Below are 22,529 nucleotides of genomic sequence, written 5' to 3'. Positions count from 1 at the left end.
ATTGATAGGTTTTATTTTATCAGTCGAATTAGTTAAAAATTAATTAATTAGATTTTTTTAATTTTAATTAGCAGTAGTGAATAAATACCTAGTTAGTTCTACTCAAGTCTCAACACTTCCGCGCAGACCTAGCCACCGCCGTAGCCTCAGGTATCTCTTCGATTTCACTCTCAGTAGGGGAAGGAGTTATTCAGACCTCTGTTCTTTGCGCTTGCTCGAATCGTTTTTCTACATTTTCATTCAGTATTTTTTAGATTATATTAGGGTGTGTAAAATGTATAATGTATAATGTATGATGATGGTGCAGGATAATGGATTCGGAGTCTGAAGACACGAAATCACAGCGAGAGTCACTATCCAAGAAGATTAAAAGCAAGAAGAACAAAAAGAAACAGGATGATACTTCGTCTGAAACGATTAATGCTAAGGTCCAAGTTGTCCCTGAGAACCCGAATAAAACGTCTCCTATTATTGGCTATTTCCCTTCTGGCTTTGATCCACTCAAGTCTTATGGCAGCAGTTCTGGTCCAACTGGTTTCCAACTTTACCGGCACAGAAACATGACCAAAAGGCTTCAGCTTGTGGTCAGCCCTGCTGGCGCTCCGGTTGAATTCGTTGGAACAAGTTATACTGGAGAGGCTGCGGCTGGACACCGAGCCATGTATGCACTTGGAGTCTTTGACAAGAAAGCTCAGACTCTGAAAGTTGTGCCCATTGCTGCTAATAAGGTAAATTGTGAATACGAGAAAAAAATATCTTGCTCTTTCGGATATCTAAAGTGTGTCATCCTAATTTGTGGGTGTTTTTCAGATATTCAGGTTGGAGCCAAAAGTTAAAGCCTTGGAAGCGCTTGACAAGGAGCCTGCAATTTCAACAGTGGAAGAGCTGACTCCTGCAGATTCAGCTTTGAAACAGAGACAGACTACTGCTATGTTGGGAACAAAGAGGGACATAGAGAGGGTATATTCTGACTTGTTTGATCATTTTCCTAGCTGTGCTAATGAACACATCCTTAATTCATTGTGAAAATCTATATTATTTTGTGACTATGGATATATATTGAAATATATCAGCTAACACAGATTTGCAATGGTAGTGCTGCGATAGTCTGAGAGTAGGTCCGAAGGCCGCAAATCTAGTAGCTTATTAACATAATAAAACTATCATTTTTCGTACCATATTTGCTTTAGGTATGCTGAGGGGGGGGGGGGGGAATTAGGGAGGGGAGTGAGGCTATTGGGAGAAAGGTTTTGATTCTCACTCATCACTGCTTTTATGGCAGTGTGTGTAAATTGATTGGACAAACACTTGTAAATCAATAGCACTCAACTTCCAATCGTGCCAACCAAGTGTTAATTACAAAATTTCTTCCTGGCAATTTTCAGCGCAACCAAGTACACTCTTAGTAGGATAAAGCTTCATTTCCCTGGTTCTGGTTGCTTGAAAGAAAAAGTATTGTGTTCTTATTTATGTGTGGTATATCTTGTGAGAGATATTTGCTATTTTGGAGTTTGTATATCCTTTAAATTAAATGCATTAGCATGAAAAAAATTGTTGATTCTTTTTTACTGTGCTTGTTGTGAGGGTAACTCTATGGGGCTGCTATACTCATTGATTTAACAAGATTGTTTTCTTTTGGTGAAAGATGATTTTTTCTGTGGCCTGGTGAAAACATGAGGGGATGTTATGACGCCCTTTATGCTTTCCTAATCAAATACAATTTCATATGACCACCCACAGAGTAAAATAATGAATATTTTTATTTAGGGTGCTCTATTAGAGTATCTGTGGTATGTAGACCCATTTGCATGCCTATGCAAAAAGATTTACCTTTGATAAAGCTGCTACATGTGTTCCTAGATCAATATTATTTTATGTGAATCGTATTACATATTAACAATTGAATGAGAGCAGAAACACATTCAAGGTTGTGTTTATAGGCGAGTCTTCCCTTGTTTATAGCTAAACTAGCTCCAGCTAATTTCTTTCTTTTTGTTGGAATTGTTGTAAACTAATCTTGGAATTTGGTTAATTCTGCAGAATAGAAGGAAGGACGCTCTCAGACAGGGTGATGATCCTGAATCTCAGAAGAATCTGGGTGAAAAAGTTAAGGACGTTGCCGTTAACAAAGAGGCTCTTGAAAGTACAGAAGTTCATGTTTCTCGTAATTTACCACCATATGATGCTTCTGCAACTACACCTCAGGAGGCTTATATATTGGATAAAATCATCCCTAAAAAAGAATGGGAATACCTTGAAGACATTTATGATATGTTGCAACTTGGGGAGGAAGCAGACTTCAGTGCTTATCCAACTTTTATTTCCAACAGGATAGCAAGGTTAAAGGGGATTAAGGTATCTGTACTAATATAGCTTTCTTGCTTAAAAATATGACTTCGTAGTTGTCAATTAATGGTCATTTGAAGATGTATGAGTTTGAAAATTTTGTTTTTCTGTACTTGTGTTACTTATACTTGCTGAGTATGAATATTCGAATATTCTTGTTTAAGGGATTGTGTAAGCAATTTTTTACTCCCCCTGGCTTAAGTTGCACAGTTAGTTAATATTATCAATCCTATGCTATTGTGGTAGATACTAAACCTGGCTATATTTAAGCCTAATTTTGATTCTGAATCCTGGCTGTCTAATACTTTTAGATTTGTTTTCCCCTATTACAATATTACATCCTGATCTACTGTCCATGTCTACAGGATGAGGCGGAAAAGAAGAAGATGTCTTGCATATTCTCATACCTCAATCATCTTATAAAGTTTAAAGATCAGCACACCATGCAGGGTGTTTCCTCTGCAAAGAGCCATAAAATCCCCCCCATTCTGCGTTATAAATTTTCATCAATGTTTGGTGCTACTGAATCAAGAAGGCTGCCTAACGATGAGTTGAATCTGCTTATTTGTTATGTCCTGGTGCTGACTCTTTTCTCTGATGAATTCCGAACTGACTACACAGATATATCAAAGGATCTGAGGATGAGTGTATTGCTCGTGAGACAACATTATTCGGATTTGGGTTGCAAATTTCTAAGCCAGAATAAAATTTCCTATGCAACGCTTCCTGTCCCTCTTAAGTTTCCTGATTCGAAGCAAAGGAAGCGAAAAAGATAGTAAATGGATCACTTCTGGAGGTTGCCATTTTGGTGCAGTGATGTCAAAAATTGCTATCCAACCCCTGTAGTGGTAGCATTTTTGAGTTATTGTTTTTTATTTGCATACATTTAAGCCATGTTTTTGCTGTTTGGATAATTAAGAACGTGATTATGAAATTAACATCACTTTATTTGGACTAAAGTTTACGATTGGCTTGGGTTCAATTTGACTCGTCAGTAGGACTGTTTTTAGTATAAAAAAAAAGTCAAAATAATTTGTCTTCTGCATTGTGGTAATTATTTTTAGACATTAACCTTATGATGCTGCTGCCTGCTGGGGTGTTGTTGGATTTGATTTAATAGAAATGATGTCTTGGTCCTGGTTTAGTATAACGGTATATAGTTCTTTTACTATTCTTTTTCTTTTATCATACTGGTGTTTTTTTGAACAGTTCCTGCAATATATTAAACGGGGGGCATAGAAGCCAAAATGTCTGCGGTTACAAAAGTCTCAACCTCAGGAGGGACTTCCTCAATCCACACACAACCGGCGAAAGAGGAAGCATGCCTAGCCAAATAGTCAGCCACAGTATTGCCAGGACGGCGAACAAAAGAAATGGAAATAAAATCAAAAGAGCGACAAAACTGGAAACAATCGTTAAGAATAGTAGCTAAATAATTCCTCCCATCTGGAGGTTTTTTCCATAGCTGGAACAGTTCGAGACAATCCGTCTCCAAGCAAACTCGTCGGAAGCCAAGAGAGATAGCTAAACCAATGGACCAACGAAGCGTAAAAGGGTAAAAATGTAAATGCATGACAATTTTTCTCCAAAATACCATGCGTAGTCATCAAAGCTCCACCACCAACGGTGCCACCGCCAACCTTACTTTTTTGGTCGTGAAGGCCCAACTCTATGGCGTCACCGATGTCATCTTTTACTAAGTACCACCCTTTCCTTCATTGACACATCCCTCAAGCTCTACCTTAACCTCACCTCCTTCTCTTCCACCCTCAGCTCCAAGTTGAAACTGATTTAAATATGCTATTAAAAATTAGCAGGACTTACCTCCACATTCTACACGCAGGTAGCACTTTGAATCTCAAGCATTTTATGCACCACACATAAATCTTAAGCACTAGCGTGATTTCTTTTGTGGTTGGAAATCAATGGTCGGTTTGTCATGCCATTCATTTTATTTTTATTTTATTGATTTTATTATTCAACAGAAGATGATTATAGTGTGATCGAGTAGATCATATATTCAATTCAAGAACAGAAAATGACAAGTTCTTTGTTCAATTTTAATTTCCTGTCTGATGTCAATCAAAATGCTACTATTATTACTAACAATTCAATGACATAAAACATGTCAGTTTTGGGCCATGACTAAGTATACTTTGATACACATCGATATAAAATGAACTTCTTAAGATGTAGTAACAATTAAAATTTAAAAGTTTATAAAGAACATGTCTAATGAGAAACTTTCTCCCTCCGTTCCAAAACTATTGTAGTTTAAGGGTTTTGCACAAAGATTAAGAATTCATTAATTGATGTTATAATTTGACGGAAATACCCTTATTTGATATGAGTTAAATGAAAGAAAGAGAATGAAAATCATTGGTCAACTAATTGGTGAGAATTGTGATTGGTAGAATTAAGAGATGATACTTGGGTGATGTAATATTAAATGAAGGTATGAATGGAAGAGAATGAGATAATGTGTTTTGGATATGTAAAACAATAATGGTTTTGAAACAAAATAAAAAAGTTAAAACTATAATAGTTTTGGAACGGAGGTAGTAATAAATAATGATTTAAAATGGTTTCATTTATGTGAATCATTATCCAAGGTTCTTAATCGATTACCATTAACACGGGGCAAATAGTAATGAGACCAAACTGCTTTAATTAGGCGGCTTTCCACGTTTTGCACGGATAGAACTGTTTCTGATAAGTTAGTCTTGTGGTGTGGGTCAATTTTTGAGACCACCGGACTGCCCCAGCTTGTTAAAATCACTAATTTTTAAATAAACCTATGAATTATATTTTTCATGGAACAATTTGGTGTGATTTTTTTTATAAAAAGTGATTTATAAAAACATAGTGAATATTCTTTATGACATCATAATTGATATAATGAGAGTTCCATAAGTTTTTGTTTAGATTTATGTTGAAGTCAATGTGAATTTACGAAGTCAACATGTTAAAATTTTATTTATCTGACCACCTATGACAAATTATAACCTTTATATTACTGCAATATTAAAATACGTGAAATATGTTTACGTTGATTATAACGCCAAAGCAAACATGTACTTAATTAATAAATTTCGTTAGATTTTAATGGAATGACTAAATTTTCACATGTTGAAATTTTTGAAATCAAAATCACTCGTTTTAAGTAGTGGAATCACGCAATTACAATAGATGATAATTAAAAGCGTAATTAATTTGTATATATTATAGGTTATAATTAAACTTTTAGATATGAATCATAGGTTGTACAATATAAGACTTTGTAGATGTGCTAGCTGAATGCATCCAAACGCTATCAATAATAGAATTGAATGAATGTCTATAGATCGTTCAGACATTGGAGAAAAATAATGCAAGCATCTTCTTGCTACCATTCTTTTTTTTTTTTGTTCGATAAACAAATCAATGGTTAGGAGCCATAGTTGTTTAGTGGCGTCAGACCCAGATAGGTAAGCATTTTTTATCAACTTAAATAAAACACCTGAATAATAAATAGTAAATTGTTTCTTTGTCTGTAAGTGATAACTATTGATCGATGCATTGATTACAAGCTCAGTATATATTGCTAATTTTAATTTAATTTTTTATTTTAATACTCTATTGATTATGTGTTATATCGTAATCGTATTGTGTCATGCGACTATGATTATAAAAATTCACTATATACAAATAATGGTCAATGTAAAAAAACAATAATGGTCAATGAACTGAAAAGAAATTGTGCAGTTGAAAATGAAGTAATGAACTATATCACATGTATTTGAATAAGCAAATTTAAGAGAATATTTACAAAAAATAATTGTGTCCTGCCATAATATGGAGTATGGACCACTCCAGCTAGCAGGGTAGCATTATAATTGATTAATTGCAAGCTTCCGTATCCAACCAAATTTTTGAGAGATGCATGGGATATATGACTCGTGTTCTGTTCTTCACATATTCTTTTTCTTTTTGTATTTATATTTGATTGATATTTGATTATTATAGCAACATGATGGATAGTTACAAAAAGAGGAATAAATGAATGATGACTAACTTTGCATTAGATGTTGAGAGAGGGGCCACTGGTTCCTCTCATACCTGCATGATGATTGATGAGGCATCCACCATTAATTCACTCTTATTTTTCTATGAACGCATGCATCTATATCTATTTTCATTTAATTTCTTCCTTAATTTTTCTTTTTAATATGAATTAATAATACTAATACAGCTAATGACAAACGTAGGTATATAACTTATGAAGAGATTATCGTAGCCGTTGGATTGAAACATGATCAAGATGAGTTTTGGGAATGAACGGATAAGATTGGGGTGCCGGTGACACGTAACTCTCATCAATTCTTTGACGAAATCATTATTTAAACGTGAGATTGGGTCATGTACATGTCCTCAGGCTTGGTGGGAGGTGCTGCTTACTTTTCCATATATCAAAGAAGATATGGACAGCTACCCTCCACGTCATTTCAACTTATCATATCATTGCCAAAATCATCCACTTGTAATTTTTGAAGTATGTCAAACACATGCAATTAGGAAAAAAACATGATTTTGATTTAGCAACATTGTGTTAAATGCTAGTCAAATGCACTAATAGATATCCAAATATATATATATACTTAGCATGTAATTTTTTTTAGTTTAAAAATTGAATTGGAGATTTCAGGACTAGACTTAATGACTAACATCACTTAACGTTCAGTTTTAGTATTGTCTTTAAGTGATTTATTAGATCTTAAATAATATAATGAAAGACTAATAATTGGAGATTATACATGAGGGTTACATAACTCTTAATTTCACACTGTTTATTGAACTCTAAATATACAGCGTATGATGCGCGCCCCGGGATGGTGGAGGGGAACCCTGGGTTGTCGTGGCATCACATATGGAAGTGGGATGGGCCGTTCAAAGTTGCTAATTTTCTGTGGAGGGTTCTTAATAATGGTATTTGGGTTAATTACCGGCGCTGGCGTGCGGGTATGGCTTTGGACTCTCTTTGTCCCCTCTGTAATGAAGAGAGTGAGACAATTATACATCTTCTTCGAGATTGTGCTTGTGTTCGTCCTCTTTGGCAGCAACTTGTTCCTGGTCACCTTTTTCAAGCCTTTATCGCGAGTGATCTCCGTCCTTGGTTGCTGGGGCAGCTTCGCAGTAGCTTGCTAGCGCCTATAGGAGGAGGTGTTGTTCCTGATTTTGGTCTTCTCCTGTGGAATATTTGGACTTCTCGCTCGTGCTTTGTGTTCCAGGGGGTTCCTTTCGATTTGCATAAAGTTCTGACGTCTGGATTACGGCAGCAGCTGGATTATGTGCATTGCAGAAATATGATGCAGAACCCAGCTCTTCCCCGTCGAGCTAGTTACCACACGGTGCAAGTTGGTTGGTCTCCACCTCCACCGGCGTGGGTGAAGTGTAATACCGATGGCTCGGTTAGAGGCACATCGAACTTAGCGGCGTGTGGTGGCGTGTGTCGTGACAGCTATGGGCGTTGGCTCTTTGGCTTTTGCAGAAACTTGGGAACTTCCAACGTGTTGTGGGCTGAGCTGTGGGGGATATTTTCAGTCATTCAGCTTGCTTGGGATCGGGGTGTGCCGCGTTTAGTGGTGGAAAGTGATTCTAGTGTGGCTGTGAAGCTCATCAATGAAGGTAGTGATGTTCTGCATCCTTATGGTGGGATGATTTCTCAAATTCGACAGTGGAAGGACAGAGATTGGGACTTCCAATGTGTTCATGCTTGTAGAGAGGCTAATAGTGTGGCTGATGAACTCGCTAATATGGCGCATGATCTCGATTTCGGTATCCATATTTTGGATTATCCTCCCCCCAGGGTGTCCAACCTTCTTCTTTTTGATGTAATGGGAGGTTCTCTCCCGCGCGCTACTCGCGTGTAGTCTTTTCGCTTTGGGTTGTAATCCCTCCTTTTAACCAAAAAAAAAAAAAAAAGAAGAAGAAAAAAAGAACTCTCTTGAACTTGAAGTTATTGCAGGGGACCATGAATAAATGTAAACCAAAAACCTGTATCAAAAATTAAATCTGAATCCTAACTGGCAAATATCCATATATTGAATTCACTTAAAAATTTATATCTACATCATAGATTTTGTCCTTTAAGAAACAGCTGTGAAATTAGAAGCAAATACAAGACAAGTGACCAAAATTATAAAGAACTAGTAGCCACTATTGAACAAAAAGTGACACAAAATGATTGGCAATTCTAACCAACCAGTCACCACACACAATAGCCATTTGATTAATCAATTTTTTTCAAAGACAAATAATAAGAATTAAGAAGATAAAGAAAGGAAAAGGCCTCAAAATGATGTGGAAATTTTGTAGAATGAGACAACTCACCATACCTTCCATTCCAACAAGTCAAGCACATACACACAGAAGCACAATCACATACCTACCTTCTTTTCATTTTTTCTCCATCTTCATTTCCCTTTTTCTGTTCACAAAACAAACTCATTATTCTCTCTCTCTCTCTCTAAAACAATTCATCATCACAATGAAGCTTGAAAGAACATGAAGAGAAAAACACACAACTGCAAAAATCATTGAGAAAAAATTAAGCCACCCCAATTCATTTTTCCTCATAAATTCATCACCTTGTTCTTACTCCAAGCTCAATTGAGCTTCTTCTTACCTTCCCAGAGAGAGAAATCAAGTAAAGTTAGGGTTTTTTTATTCCTCTTTTAACTTCAGAGTTTTGTCAAATTTTGTTGATTTTCTTCTTCTTCTTCTAGAAAGTTTGTGTTTTTCTGGATTTGTGTCGAGTTTTAGCATCTGGGTTGGTGAGGAATTGCTGCATGGTCATGCCTCCTTCTCTGGTGGATCCATTGTTACCGTCTCCTTCGAGCTCTGACTCTGTTCCTCCGAGATCGGCGCCGGAGAATCGGCGATTCGGTGATCTTAGAGGCTTCCAGTGGCGTATAAATCTTGGGGTGTTGCCGTCTGCGTCTTCAGCTTCCATTGATGTTCTTCGTCGGGTCACTGCTGATTGTAGAAGGAGGTAAATTAGCTCATAAGTCATAATCATGTTTTTTGTGTTTTTAATTTTGTTTTAATCATGGTGTTAATTTCCTTAAAGCCATAAAGATGTTTAAGATTGCATCTACAGTTACTTGTTTATCTTCTTCTGTGTCAGCATCTATCATTGGTGGAAAATGAAAGATGTTGTTTAAGATGTTTATTTTTTTCTGCCACTAAGGATTGGTTGTATAATTTATGAATTTAGTGTTTGCCTGGCATTTTTAAGATGAGTTGTTTCTTGTTTGATACATATGATTTTGATATTTGTTATAATTGCACTCTAGAATTTTCTGCAAATTTTGCATTTTTTTGCCTATTTGGATAGTAATAGAAAACTGTGTTTTGTCTTATCAGGTATGCTAGTTTGAGAAGGCGCCTCCTTGTTGAACCACATGTTCGAAAGGATGGAACTAATTCACCTAATGCTGTCGTGGACAATCCACTTTCACAAAATCCAGGTAAATCCTAGTTTTTTTCACTCCATTCTAGCATCTTAGATGCAGATATTTTCTAGTTTCAGATCTGTGGTTCTGCCAATATAGTTTCCTAGTTTCCAAAATTTCTGCAAAGTAAAGAGCATAGTACATATCTAAACTGCTAGTACACACTATCTTCAACTTTTCATCAGTTGGCTTGAATAGAGACTCATTACGTGGTATATAATTAGTTGTTTCCAGCTTATATACCTATTGTTTTTTTTCAAAGAACTTGTATATGGAAACCTCATTTGTTCTTGAGGAATATTACCCATTCTTCCTGCCTATTTAAGGAAAATTCAATCAATCAGAAAATGAAGCTAAGAATTACTGGTAATTAACTAATGGTTATGGTAAAAAAGCAGCGGACAAATAAGAAGAAAATTGTTGAATATGTTGTCCTTGTGTTGGAATTCTGTCATTTAGATTCTTAGTGGTTATCCCTCTCTATCTCTTGCCGGCATTAGTAAATTTATTTGTGATAGTATCATATGGCCTTATATGCAGATAGTACATGGAGTCGCTTTTTTCGCAATGCAGAGCTGGAGAGAATGGTTGATCAGGATTTGTCACGCTTATACCCAGAACATGGCAGTTATTTCCAGACACCGGGATGCCAAGGCATGTTGAGACGAATTTTATTACTATGGTGTCTCAGGCACCCAGAATGTGGTTATAGACAAGGTAAATATCTCGGCCAAGTAATTTTGTCACAATATGTCAATCGTAATAAAATTTACCTCCATTTTCTTATGTTTTCTCATTTTTGGGTATCATGTCTTTTCTTTGAACACGCATTTTTGTTTGCTGTGTGTCTGATTTCTACACCATTCAAAAGAATACCATTATATGCCTAAACTGTTTTTGATATCCTGTTCAAACATTTAAGGAATACATAAATACCTCTACGCAATGAACAATGGGTTTGGTTTATAAATTTTATATCCTATATTCTGTATTGCCAACAAATCCTTAACCCTGTAAAGACATGTTTCAATCTTGTGTATATTGTCAGATTCATGTGTTACTCAAATGACAATGATAACAAAAAGAGGACTCGAAATCAAGTGATAAAATTATTGAGAAACGTAATATGTGGTAAAATGTAAATTTTATCAGTTTGGCTTCCTGGCTTTCAGATAGCTAGTTTTACTTTAGCATTATATGCTATGGAAATAGTTGACTCAACATTAATTGATTTCTTTCATCCACTTATTTTATAGGAATGCATGAATTACTTGCTCCTCTGCTTTATGTTCTCCAAGTTGATTTGGAGCGTCTTTCAGAAGTTCGGAAGCTTTATGAAGATCAATTCACAGACAGATTTGATGGCCTTCTATGCCAAGAGAATGATCTTGCTTACAGTTTCGATTTTATGAAATATCCAGACCAGGTAGAGAATGAAATTGGCTCCTGTGGAAATGCAATGAAAGTCAATAGTCTTGATGAACTTGATCCTGAGATAAGGACTATTGTATTGCTAAGTGATGCATATGGAGCTGAAGGTGAACTGGGCATCGTTTTATCTGAGAAATTCATGGAACATGATGGTTACTGTATGTTTGATGCTTTAATGAAGGGGTACCATGGTTCAGTTGCAATGGCGGATTTCTTCTCTTCCTCCCCTGTAGCTGGGTCCCATACTGGCCTTCCTCCAGTTATTGAAGCCTCTACTGCATTGTATCATTTGTTGTCTGTTGTGGATTCATCTCTGCATAGCCATCTTTTTGACCTTGGGGTTGAACCTCAGTACTTTTCTCTCCGATGGTTGCGAGTTTTATTTGGACGGGAATTTTCACTTGACAACCTCTTGCTCGTCTGGGATGAGATTTTCGCATCGGATAATAGCAAAAAAGAAAGAAGTGCAGATGATAACATAGAATGTGGGTTTGGGATCTTAAATTCACCTCGTGGAGCATTTATCTCAGCTATGGCTGTAGCAATGTTACTTCATTTGAGATCTTCACTACTTGCAGCTGAAAACCCTACAACCTGTCTCCAGAGATTACTAAACTTCCCTGAAAACATTGATATTGAAAAACTACTGGAGAAGGCTAAATCATTGCAGGACCTTGCATTAAGTGTTGATATTTCGTCCTCGTCGCTTTTGTTTGTAGGGTCTCATCACCAAAGTAAGTTTATGTCTACAAGACCCGTGACCTTTCCATCTGAATCTGTCTCTCCAAAAACTCCTCTGAACGTGGTACCTGATAGCTACTGGGAAGAAAAGTGGAGAGTTGCCCACAAGGATGAAGAGCTTAAGAAAGATGGTGCAGAAAATCAGGTTCCAACTCGGAAGAAGGGATGGACAGAAAAGGTAAAGTTCAGTTTAAGAAGAACAGAGTCTGATCCATCTCCATCTAGGATTCAGAATGGAAAAAAGGAACCTAAGGTATCTGTTAGGCGCAGTCTGTTAAAAGATCTTTGTAAGGCACTTGGCTCGGAGGAAGATACAGAAAAATTACAGGGTCCTGAAACCCTAGGCCAGCAAGATAATCTTTCTGAAGCAGTTGAAGTAGAGGAGCAAGGTGATGGCTGTAATGGTGACAACAATTACTCATCTGATGATAGAAGTCCCAGTGGGAATTCTGATTCATCTACATATTTTGACCCGACTAGTCCTCCTAATGAGGCCAATGATCATGAAATTACCTTAGAGAAAAGTAGTGTTGGGTCAAATTTATCCCTTGGTGAATGCAGTGAAACTTCAGATACCAGTCCTAATGATTCACTGCTTCCAATCTCTCATCCTCCTGAGAGCATACCTCAGGCATCAGGGTGCAATAATGACGATGCAGGAAATCCAGGATGCCATGAAATTTCAGAAGCCAGTTCCAATAATGAGGCTACAAAATCAGGGTGCAATAATGATGATGCAGGAAATCCTCAATGCAATGAAATTTCAGATAATGGTCCAAATAATTCACCATCTCCAATCTCTGGTCCTCCTGAGAACACACCTCAGACGTGCAATAATGATGATTCAGGAAATTCAGTCACACATCCTAAAGAGAGAAAACAAAATAAATTCCAGTGGCTTTGGAAGTTTGGACGGAATAATGCTGACGTTATCTCTGAGAAAGTAGGAGGTGCTGCTGAGGCTACAAAACCTACCAACAGTTCTAGCAGCCAAAGTAATAGACCCGCGCCGGCCTCATCTACATCTAATGGTCATTGTAGTTCTGTTAGCTATGGAGGAGAATCTGTGGACCAGAATGTGATGGGAACTTTGAAGAATCTTGGGCAGTCTATGCTTGACCATATTCAGGTAAAGCTCTTTCCACTGCCACTCTTCATTGACACATATTAAGTGCGCGTTTGTATCAGCATGTCAAAATCGATTTTGGATATAATTTATTTTGGTTAAATTAATTACGGTAAAAGTGAGTTGAAAGTGAAATGTGTTTGGATACGTTGATGGGAAAAGTGATTTCAATAGGGTGATATTGTGAAATCTTGTTATGAAATCCCACAATTGATTGTCTACTGCAGAAGCTTCTCTACAGAATTGATTTTGGGACTAAAATTAATTCTCGAAGTCAATATCCAAACATCTCAGTAACCACCTAAAAGTGATTATGGTCAATGAAAATTTATTTTGAGGCTCCCAAACGTGAAATAAAATATGTACAATTTATTTATTTATTTCTGTGCTTCATTTTCTCCTTGGTTTTCTATGAAATGATGTAGACCTCAAAGCTGATAAGACCCCTTTACCCTGGTTTCATACTTGTTATCTCAATGACTGTTTGTGGTGCAGGTGATTGAATCTGTTTTCCAACAAGACCGGGGACAGGGAGCCTCAATGGAGAACTTATCTAAGAATGTTCTTGTTGGCAAAGGCCAGGTTACTGCCGTGACAGCTCTCAAGGAGCTTCGGAAAATTAGCAATCTTTTGTCGGAAATGTGAGTTGTATTGATCATGTACATAGATTTTGTAATTAGTGGGAATAAATTGATTTTCTTCTGCTGCACTCCACCAAAGTTTTGAAGATATTTAGAGGGAGAAATATGTAAATATATGTATCCGGGTTACATAAATAAATTATGACTATCAATTTATGATTATGGTTTGCTTCTTGCAAACCATGCCTTCCATTTATTTATTTATTTGCCATCGCATTTTAAAGTGATGCTTGTGTTGCTTGCCTGAGCTAAGTGAATTATGACAACTGACACTCATAAATTCACACAGACTACAATCTCTTCAAAATAGTTGAATGTACCACCAAACATCTATGAATCACTTGAATTACATTTTACTAAATAAGATGGCTTCCACTATGAATTCCTAAGTAAGCATTGAACCATACTAGAAGGCAAAATAGACCATGATTGAGAACAACTAGGTTATTGAGAGATATGAAGGAAGATCGAAACATATTTTACTTTTTTTGGTTCAATAAAAATATTTTACTGAGTCTGGAGATCCGTTAACATGAATTTCAATCGCACAAAAGTGAAATAACAATTTGTTGATGTGGATGATTTAAGCCTCCAAAATCTCGCACAAAAGTGAAATAACAATTTGTTGATGTGGATGATTTAAGCCTCCAAAATCAAGTTGGGAAGTTCACAAGGTCCCAACTTGATTTCGCAAAAAAAGTTGATGTTTGGTTAGTTTGATTTCACTACTGTCCTTAAAAAAAGAGCTTAGGTTGGCAACATGCTAGCCATAACTCCATTAGAATGGACTGGGTTCATAACCATATATAAAAACACCTGCAAAAACTTATCTAGAGATTGTGGGCTTTAAATCTATGGTCATGTTTAGATACACGGTAGAAAATCCAGCGAGTTAAGATTATGGTGAACAGAAGCAAAGAGAATGAATTTTGGATGCTCCTTGTGCTTACTTCAGTCACATGGTCTTTATAGGACCAGATCACTGCAACTGTCTGATGAATAATTTTCAGAAATCTAGTTTTTTTTTAAGCTCCTCCATGCTCTCTAATTTAAAGGGTTGAGTAAACTGCCCTCTCATTGTTAATAACTAAGATGAAAGTTTTGAAACTCATTCTTTTCTGGCATAACATGACATTCTTTACACTAAGCAATCACTTATAGATCAATAATGGGATGGTAGCAGCCGCACTATGGAGGGGCATGGTAAAGTTTCTGTTTTTTGGAGTCAAAGGATGCAAGTGGCACAATGGTTCATGTTTTGCAGAAAATAATTGCATGAATCAACAAATTACGGCACACAATCATAGCTTATGAATCATAACTGAAGGCCAGTTCTGCATGTTTGCGTCCGAACAACTCCTAACAATTGAATGAGCTAAAGAAATTTTGGAGGGAAGCATCAGTCGTTTTGAAAGATCATACGGAGTTTGAAAAGAAACAAGTCATCAAATATTGCAATCATACACAGATACCAGAAAAGAAGAAAAAACTAAAACCCCTATGTTGTAGAAAATATTACCCTGTGCCCTGGAAGCCACAAAAACTGTTGTATCCACAATCCAAGTAAAGATACAAAAATGGCACCCTATAGTTGCACCATACTAGTTTTTCGCTGGATTACAGTTGCCTCTAACTATGTATGATTAGTTATGACACTTGAAACTTCTGTTGCTATACATTTTATTTCAGGAAACTGTTCCATTCTCTGACATGCTCCCATATGTCAATCCATATGGTTGTGGAACCCAGGGAGAAGGGAAGTGATAAATCCAAAGACAATCATCTGGATCTCCTTCACAATTCCCCACCACTGGTTTCCACCATTGCCTCTACCGGGTTCTCCCACATTTTCATTCCCAATTGCCTGGTCTGCGTCATTAGGTGGCTGGTTCCCATTCTCGGCTGCAGGTTGAGCCTCTGCCAAAAGTTAATAATGAACAAAGGTAAGCATGAGACAATAAGTGATACAAACTTAAAATTGATGCTTACAGAATCATTGTATCAGACAAATGAAATTCAACCCAAAAGAAAATTAAGAAATAAACCTCATCAGCTTCCAAGAAACAGATGGGTTCCCAAATTACATCATAAATTGCATCTGCTCTATCACAAATTTTCCCCAAAACAAGCACATGCAAAATTTAATATGCATAAAATGTACGCAAACAATACCTGCTGGAGCAGCGTTGTCACCCTCCTGCCTGGCAGCAGGAACATTTTCAGCCCTGGGTGCAGGTCTTGGTGGATGAGGGGGTGCTGCTGCTCTCTGCATACCTTGCGAAAGCCATCTTATAATTGGTGTCAAGGCTCCAGTTTGGTATCTGCAAAACATTTCAATTGGTAAATACTACACCTTCCATTCACAACCTAACCAACCACTACTGAGTTCAGCAATGTCGCACGGCACTGATATTGATACCAAGTAAATAAAAATTAAATAACCAAAATATAAGATGGGAGGGGGGATCTATATCACAAGCACTCCAGCAGTTTAAGTGCTAAAACCTAATGATCACATATGGTAGAACTAGCATGCAGACACATTAAGAAAAAAGTGAGTACTTACAAATATACAAGAGCAGCAAATAACACAAGCACAACAAGCCGCTGCCTTGACCCATCTTGGTTGAACAAAAAGATTACAGCTGCCAGCTTCAACATAAGCAGCAAATCAATTTGAAATGCAATCTGAAATCTCCTAACAACAACTTGTCTCTGAGGTGCAGGCTGCTGCTGTTGAGGATGCTGTTGCTGTCCTGCTTGTCCCTGATTTTCACTTGCTGCAGCAGCTTCAGAACTCCGCCTACTGTAAATAGTGCCCATTCAGTTAAAAAAAACTACACATATTAACAAACATATACGTCCACAAAACTAAATAATTTAAAAATAGAATTTTTCATCGACAAAATAGTTACTATCTTGGTTCAAATGACCTCTTGTTTCTTTCCTTGAGAACAGCTTTGCATAAGATTTAAACAAGAAGTTAAACAGGCGGAAAAGAAAAAATGCAACATCAAACATGCAACCTACTGATAACTTCAAAAGCACACAGGGAAACAACTATTGATGAAGGAGCATATAACTCCATGAGTTACCCCTAGCCCAAGTGTTAATTCATGTTTCCAGGAAATCAGAATCAGGTCTGATTTTCCTCAAATGCGTATATGCTGAATCCAAGAGCAAATATGAACAACAACAAGGATTCAACTTTTCTATATGTACATTTTTTTTATAAGCTTTCTATATGTACATGATAATATACCATGTCAGGCTGATCTATAATCGTTTAATAACCTAATAAATTATAGTAGAGGTGGAGAAGAACTTCATCTTTGGGATCATCGTAACGGAAACTTGTGAGAGCCATGGATCTCTCGAATATCCTAGGAATTCAATGTAGTTCCATAGCATTCTTTCTATAAAATACAACTTTGTTCTCCCTGTCAAATGCTGGAACCTATTAACCGTAACTAAGTGGAAATATAACAACTACTGCAAGGCAAACTCCTTCCTTATATTGCTAGCCAGTTGCAATTTCCTCACGATTCAAACTTAAGCGGAAATATAACAACTACTGCATGACAAAGTCCTAACCATGTTGACATTGCAAGACCTAGAACTATTATAGCTCGCCAAAAGGGTATACTAGTACTAGAAACAAAACACGACGAACATGCTCATTAATTACCAATATATCATGTTACAAAATGGGCTTACATTTCAAAATAATAAGTAGCAAATTCACATCAGTGTTGTTAATCGCGGACTATAGCGGTAAGCCAAAAATCCGCTATTTCCAGCCTCTTAAAGCGGGAAAAAGTGGCGGGTAATAGTGGAGTAGCGGTAAGCCAAAAAAACGCTAGCTATAACCGCTATTTGTCAACACTGATTCACATACATTTCAATATCATCCTAACAAAACAATTGGCGACGACTTACGTGGGTGTCCGGTAAGTCAGCGGAATGAGAGTGTTGTAAGGAAATCCAGTAACATTCCTATCATATGGATTAACAGGAACAGCATAAATCCCAGCTCCACGGTTCACATGTTCATCAATTTGCGGCGGGGCTAACCCTGGAACTAGCGCAGGATATATTCCAGCAGGAAACATCTGATAATACCCACCAGGAATTTGGGGTGAATTGTAAAAACCCGGAACCTGAAACAACAAAACCCACAAAAATTCATCATCACAAAATCTGAGATATCAGGTAATAAATCAAACAACAACGACCCATGAAAAATTGAAACCCTAGTTTGAGTTAGAATGATGTGAATTCGATGAATTGAAGTGAAATTGCGAAAGGAAGATACCTGGGATGGATCTGGGGGAGAATTGTGAGGAGGTTGAGAGCTAGACGGTGCCGTTTGAGGAGGGATTTGTGCCGCCATTGGAATGGAGAGAGGGATCTGCCAAAGTGAGAGATTTGCTCAGCTCGAAAGTTGAAGAACACTTTCGAGAATGTGAGAAACTGAGAATTTTGGAGGTTTTGTGATTCAACGCTGAATGAATGAAAATCGATTCAGAATCAGAATAGAGAGATTGTTTTGTTTTTTCTTTCCTGGGGAAGTAATGATGATGAATTGCGTTGATTCGTGGCACTAACCAATCACTATATGACATGTCAGATTTCATTTCCATATGTTTCCTCATTTTGTTTTTCCTTTGTTGTTCTCTCGGAAGTAGAAATTTTTTACTTAATCTTATTTTTCTCAAAAAAATAAAAATATCAGAAAAAAATTCCAAGGATAACCAAAAAGTATATGAGATTTTAACAAATTAAATAACGTTACAATTGCACATATTTTTTTTTAGTGGAATCACCCTTTTTTTTTATAATAAAGGGGGCAAAGCCCAAAGAAACAAGATTACACCACTAGTTTGGGTATAGCTACCCCAATTACATCATCCCTTAAAAGGGGATACAAAGAGTTAGGAACATGAACAGAATCAAAATCCTCTCCGGGGGAGGAGTGTCCAAGGCGCGCTAGATTGTCCGCACAACGATTAGCTTCGCGGTAAATATGATGAAAGGAGATAGTCCAGTCCGAGGAAGCTAAGTATTGAATGTCATTTACGAGGTCTATACAAGGGTGAGAGTGGGAACATCGAACAGTAATGAGATCATGAGCAGTTTTTGAGTCCATTTAAACCAAGACCTCATTCAATCGACAAGAAGAAGCTAACTGAAGGCCTTTGAGGATGCCCCAAAGTTCAACCTGACAGAGGTGCAGATGCCAAGAGAGGAGAAAAAACCCGCAAGATGTTGGTAGATTTCATGGTGTCAAAAGGCATATAGGTTGAAGCATTATACTACTCATCATTATTGGTAGCCATATATGATCCTGGTGTTAAGAGTAAATAACATTGGAAATAAATTGCAACCATGTATGATGCATGCTCTTTAGAGTGGGTGCAATCCTTCAAACAATGAAGGCTATCTTCCGAAGGATGGGAGCAACCCGTACAAGTTGCACTAACCGACATTACAACACAATCAATGAACGTTTAAGGGAACCACTCGGTGCAAAATCAGCCAAAGGATACATTTGTACTTTTCTGAATCATAAAGTTTCCACATCATACACAACAAATGCGCAATTGAATTCCTAAAATGAGAATCCAAGCGAGCATAAATAGATGTCGTAGAATAATAGTATAATACCCATCTAGCGATAAGTTCCATCTCCAAACATCATCATAAGCTTGTCCATTTGGCCTTGAAATCTCAACGAGCAACGTCTAAATTTCTTTAAGGAACAACAATCTAGATACCTAGCCAATTCCACCACTATCTAAATATCCTTCACCTGAAGCTCAGTATACTGATGTGGACAAAAGACACAAAATGATAGAGGGCTCCAAAGTCAAGCCAAATTTGACACCAAAGGGACGAATCTCCTTGTTACAACATGAAAGAAAAACCATCCCTTAGTGGTCTTAAGCTCTAACGATGTTGCATCAAATGTATGATATCCTTTAATTTTACACTTCAAGTATTGTGTATCCTTCTAATAGGTGCTCTTTAGCAACTAGACCTAAATACATTCTCGATCCTGCAACATCCTCCAAACCAATTTACCAAGTATTCATTCAAAAGTGAGTACAATGGCTTAAAAGAAATTAGAAAAAACAATATATAACTAGTATGTTTTTCAAAATGGCAAAGTTTTCCCAACAATGAGCTTTCTAGTATAACCACTTTAATGGGCACTATTAGATCAAATAGGATTGCCTCATTTGGTGATATATATGGTTAAAAAAAATTAAGGGTTCGTTTGGTATGTCGTATGAGGCATGATTGTATAAACTTATATAATACATTATGAGTTTATCCATTGTTTAGTGCTAACATTATATTGTATAAGATTATCCATCAACTCACTCATATACATTAAAATGATGTATTATTTAATCCACTATGTAAGTGGTGGATAAAGTTGATAAGATTTGATGTATAAGCCACCATCACCACCACCCTCCACTGCTTCCACCATTCACCCTCCACCACCACCACCGCGACCATCCTCCACTATCGCCGCCACCACCAACACCACCACCCTACGACCACCACAACCATCGCCCTCCACCACCACACCCACCACCACCACCCTCCACCATCATCACTATCATCACTAGCACCACACTGACACCGTCACCGCCACCACTACCACACCCTCCACCATCATCACCACCACCAGTATTGCTACCACTATTAACACCTGCAACCACACCCTCCACTATCACCACCACCTTCTCTACTACCACCACAACTATCCCACATTCAATATTATCACCGCCACCATCGCTATAACCACATTTTATCAATCATTATTAGATACTTCACAAAATAAAAAATTGCATTAATTTAAATGATATGATAAGTTAGACAGTGTATGACCAAATACTGAATAATATAAGAAACTTATCATGATTTGTACTATCTTACCTAATATTATCAGGTCTTATATTTATAAGTATAAGACACACCAAATACAACCTAAAAATGTGTATCAATAATGAAATTCTTGTCCTTTTAGAGATAAATTCTTTTTTTAATGCGCATTGTTATCCGATTATTACTGTTATTAAAAGGTTTCATTTTGGGTAAATGGTCACATTGATCCCTAAATGTGTCCACCGACTTCAAAGTCGTCCCTGGAAGAATTTTGCTCGCGGTCCCCAAATGTAGCAAACGTCCGTCATATTAGTCCCTGACGTTAAAAACCTCTAACGGACGTTAACCCAATTAATAAAAGTCAACATTATCTTTCTAATTTTCTTTCACTGTGGTCCCTTTCTTCTTTCCTTCATCATCTTCATCCCCCTTCTTCCATCATCTTCACCAAAAATTCCTTCACTTCTTCATCAACCCATTCATCAACTAGATCAACAATTTAACGCCATCTAGATTCCTTTAATTTATTTTCCATTTAGCTTTACACATAAACCCCTGTGTTTGAAAGTACCCCAATTTAACGCCATCCAATCCCAAACATCTCAGATATCCTAATTGCAGATGTGATAATGGAGCATGACATAAAAATCCTACTATGTGCGTGATCATTACATATATGATAATGGAGCATCCCAAACAACTCAAAAATTCTACTTTTACATGCTTTCTGCTTGTGCGTGATCATCAATTTTGCTTCTGAAATTGAATCTTCCCAACTGAGTTGCAAAACCCAAAACCACAAATCCAAACAATCCCAAACTAGATCGGTGCGAACATGAAGAGGAAGAGATCAAGAAAGTGAAAAATATGCACATTGGTCATGTTCTCCGTAAAAAATTGAAAATATCTACCCGTTGATGAATTGGGGACAGTGGAAAGCGATTTCAAGTTCAAACTTCAATCTTTTTGCGGATCTCAACCCCTCTTCCCGTTTTCTTCCTCCCTCATAAACTTCGAACCCAGATGAATGGGTTGATGAAGAAGGGGAAGAGTTTTTGGTGAAAATGATGGAAGCAGGGGGTGAAGATGGTGGAAGAAAGAAGAAAGGGACCAAAGTGAAAGAAAATTAGAAAGATAATGTTGACTTTTAACGTCAGGGACTAATATGACTGATATTTGCCACATCTGGGGACCGTGACACTAATAAAATTCTTCCAGGGACGACTTTGAAGTCGGTGGGAACATTTAGGGACCAATGTTATCGTTTAACCGTTTCATTTTATCCACTTTGGAGAGTGGCATCATCAGAAGCGCACACGTTTCCGTAGTTGCCCATGATCTCAATGTCATCCTCACCACGTGCAAAAGAAATTTATCTTCAATAAATAAATTGGAAAAAAACAAAATCTTAATAAAATACTATAATTAATTCACCATTTCCACTTCACATTCTCTTTATTCTCATTTAATCAACATATCAAAACTTGAAATTAATTTCTATGTACTAATAATGTCAATAAGTTCTACAGAATATTTCTATCCAATTTTAATATCTTCAAATCACTTATTACTAAATATAACATGACACACTAAAATAAAAATCATCTAAAAGATATAATTTATCCACTTAAGGAAATTTGATGTTGACCCAGAAAAAAACCTTGACAAAATTTCTTACAAATCACTATCCTATATAAACAAAATCATAACTGAAAAGATATTTTTTGAGATATTTCTATACCTTTTATGTTAGAAATAATTTCTCAACCATTATTTTTAACATCAACCATTGAGGTAAAATTTGCAAAAAAAAGTAAAAAACTCCCTTTTGTTGATGATTTTTATCCTCAC

General features: G+C 36.8%; 3 protein-coding genes across 3 annotated transcripts; 2 read left to right on the top strand and 1 right to left on the bottom strand.

The window, feature by feature from the left end:
* Positions 1-9: 9 nt before the first annotated feature.
* On the top strand, positions 10-3,328 carry LOC130722285 (uncharacterized). Its single transcript, XM_057572970.1, has 5 exons — positions 10-150; positions 308-728; positions 811-960; positions 2,041-2,355; positions 2,712-3,328. The coding sequence occupies exons 2-5, from the start codon at positions 312-314 to the stop codon at positions 3,120-3,122; spliced, it is 1,293 nt and encodes a 430-aa protein (XP_057428953.1). The 5' UTR covers positions 10-150; positions 308-311; the 3' UTR covers positions 3,123-3,328.
* A 5,403-nt stretch (positions 3,329-8,731) lies between these two features.
* LOC130722292 (uncharacterized) lies at positions 8,732-13,974 on the top strand. The gene is made up of 5 exons (XM_057572976.1): positions 8,732-9,376; positions 9,751-9,854; positions 10,380-10,556; positions 11,096-13,140; positions 13,633-13,974. The coding sequence occupies exons 1-5, from the start codon at positions 9,174-9,176 to the stop codon at positions 13,780-13,782; spliced, it is 2,679 nt and encodes an 892-aa protein (XP_057428959.1). The 5' UTR covers positions 8,732-9,173; the 3' UTR covers positions 13,783-13,974.
* A 1,210-nt stretch (positions 13,975-15,184) lies between these two features.
* On the bottom strand, positions 15,185-18,342 carry LOC130724500 (uncharacterized). The gene is made up of 5 exons (XM_057575737.1): positions 18,094-18,342; positions 17,718-17,938; positions 16,345-16,584; positions 15,951-16,099; positions 15,185-15,695 (listed from the first exon to the last, which is right to left on the bottom strand). Exons 1-5 carry the CDS (start codon positions 18,169-18,171, stop codon positions 15,502-15,504), a joined length of 882 nt encoding a protein of 293 aa, XP_057431720.1. The 5' UTR covers positions 18,172-18,342; the 3' UTR covers positions 15,185-15,501.
* Between the last annotated feature and the right edge of the window lie 4,187 nt (positions 18,343-22,529).

The sequence above is a fragment of the Lotus japonicus genome, chromosome 6, assembly GCF_012489685.1.
Source record: "Lotus japonicus ecotype B-129 chromosome 6, LjGifu_v1.2".
Lineage (NCBI taxonomy): Eukaryota > Viridiplantae > Streptophyta > Magnoliopsida > Fabales > Fabaceae > Lotus > Lotus japonicus.
Note: the sequence above shows the minus strand (reverse complement) of the source record. Positions and strands in the feature narration are given on the sequence as shown.

What these genes read in the sequence shown, in the direction of transcription:
- LOC130722285 (XM_057572970.1), top strand. Translation starts at nt 312, where the DNA reads ATGGATTCGGAGTCTGAAGACACGAAATCACAGCGAGAGTCACTATCC. An exon ending in TGCCCATTGCTGCTAATAAG is followed by an intron (nt 729 to 810) that starts GTAAATTGTGAA and finishes GGTGTTTTTCAG; the next exon opens with ATATTCAGGTTGGAGCCAAA. An exon ending in CAAGGTTAAAGGGGATTAAG is followed by an intron (nt 2,356 to 2,711) that starts GTATCTGTACTA and finishes CCATGTCTACAG; the next exon opens with GATGAGGCGGAAAAGAAGAA.
- LOC130722292 (XM_057572976.1), top strand. Translation starts at nt 9,174, where the DNA reads ATGGTCATGCCTCCTTCTCTGGTGGATCCATTGTTACCGTCTCCTTCG. An exon ending in TCCACTTTCACAAAATCCAG is followed by an intron (nt 9,855 to 10,379) that starts GTAAATCCTAGT and finishes CCTTATATGCAG; the next exon opens with ATAGTACATGGAGTCGCTTT. An exon ending in AGAATGTGGTTATAGACAAG is followed by an intron (nt 10,557 to 11,095) that starts GTAAATATCTCG and finishes CTTATTTTATAG; the next exon opens with GAATGCATGAATTACTTGCT.
- LOC130724500 (XM_057575737.1), bottom strand. Translation starts at nt 18,171, where the DNA reads ATGGCGGCACAAATCCCTCCTCAAACGGCACCGTCTAGCTCTCAACCT. An exon ending in CTCCCCCAGATCCATCCCAG is followed by an intron (nt 17,939 to 18,093) that starts GTATCTTCCTTT and finishes TTGTTGTTTCAG; the next exon opens with GTTCCGGGTTTTTACAATTC. An exon ending in CTGACTTACCGGACACCCAC is followed by an intron (nt 16,585 to 17,717) that starts GTAAGTCGTCGC and finishes CACTATTTACAG; the next exon opens with TAGGCGGAGTTCTGAAGCTG.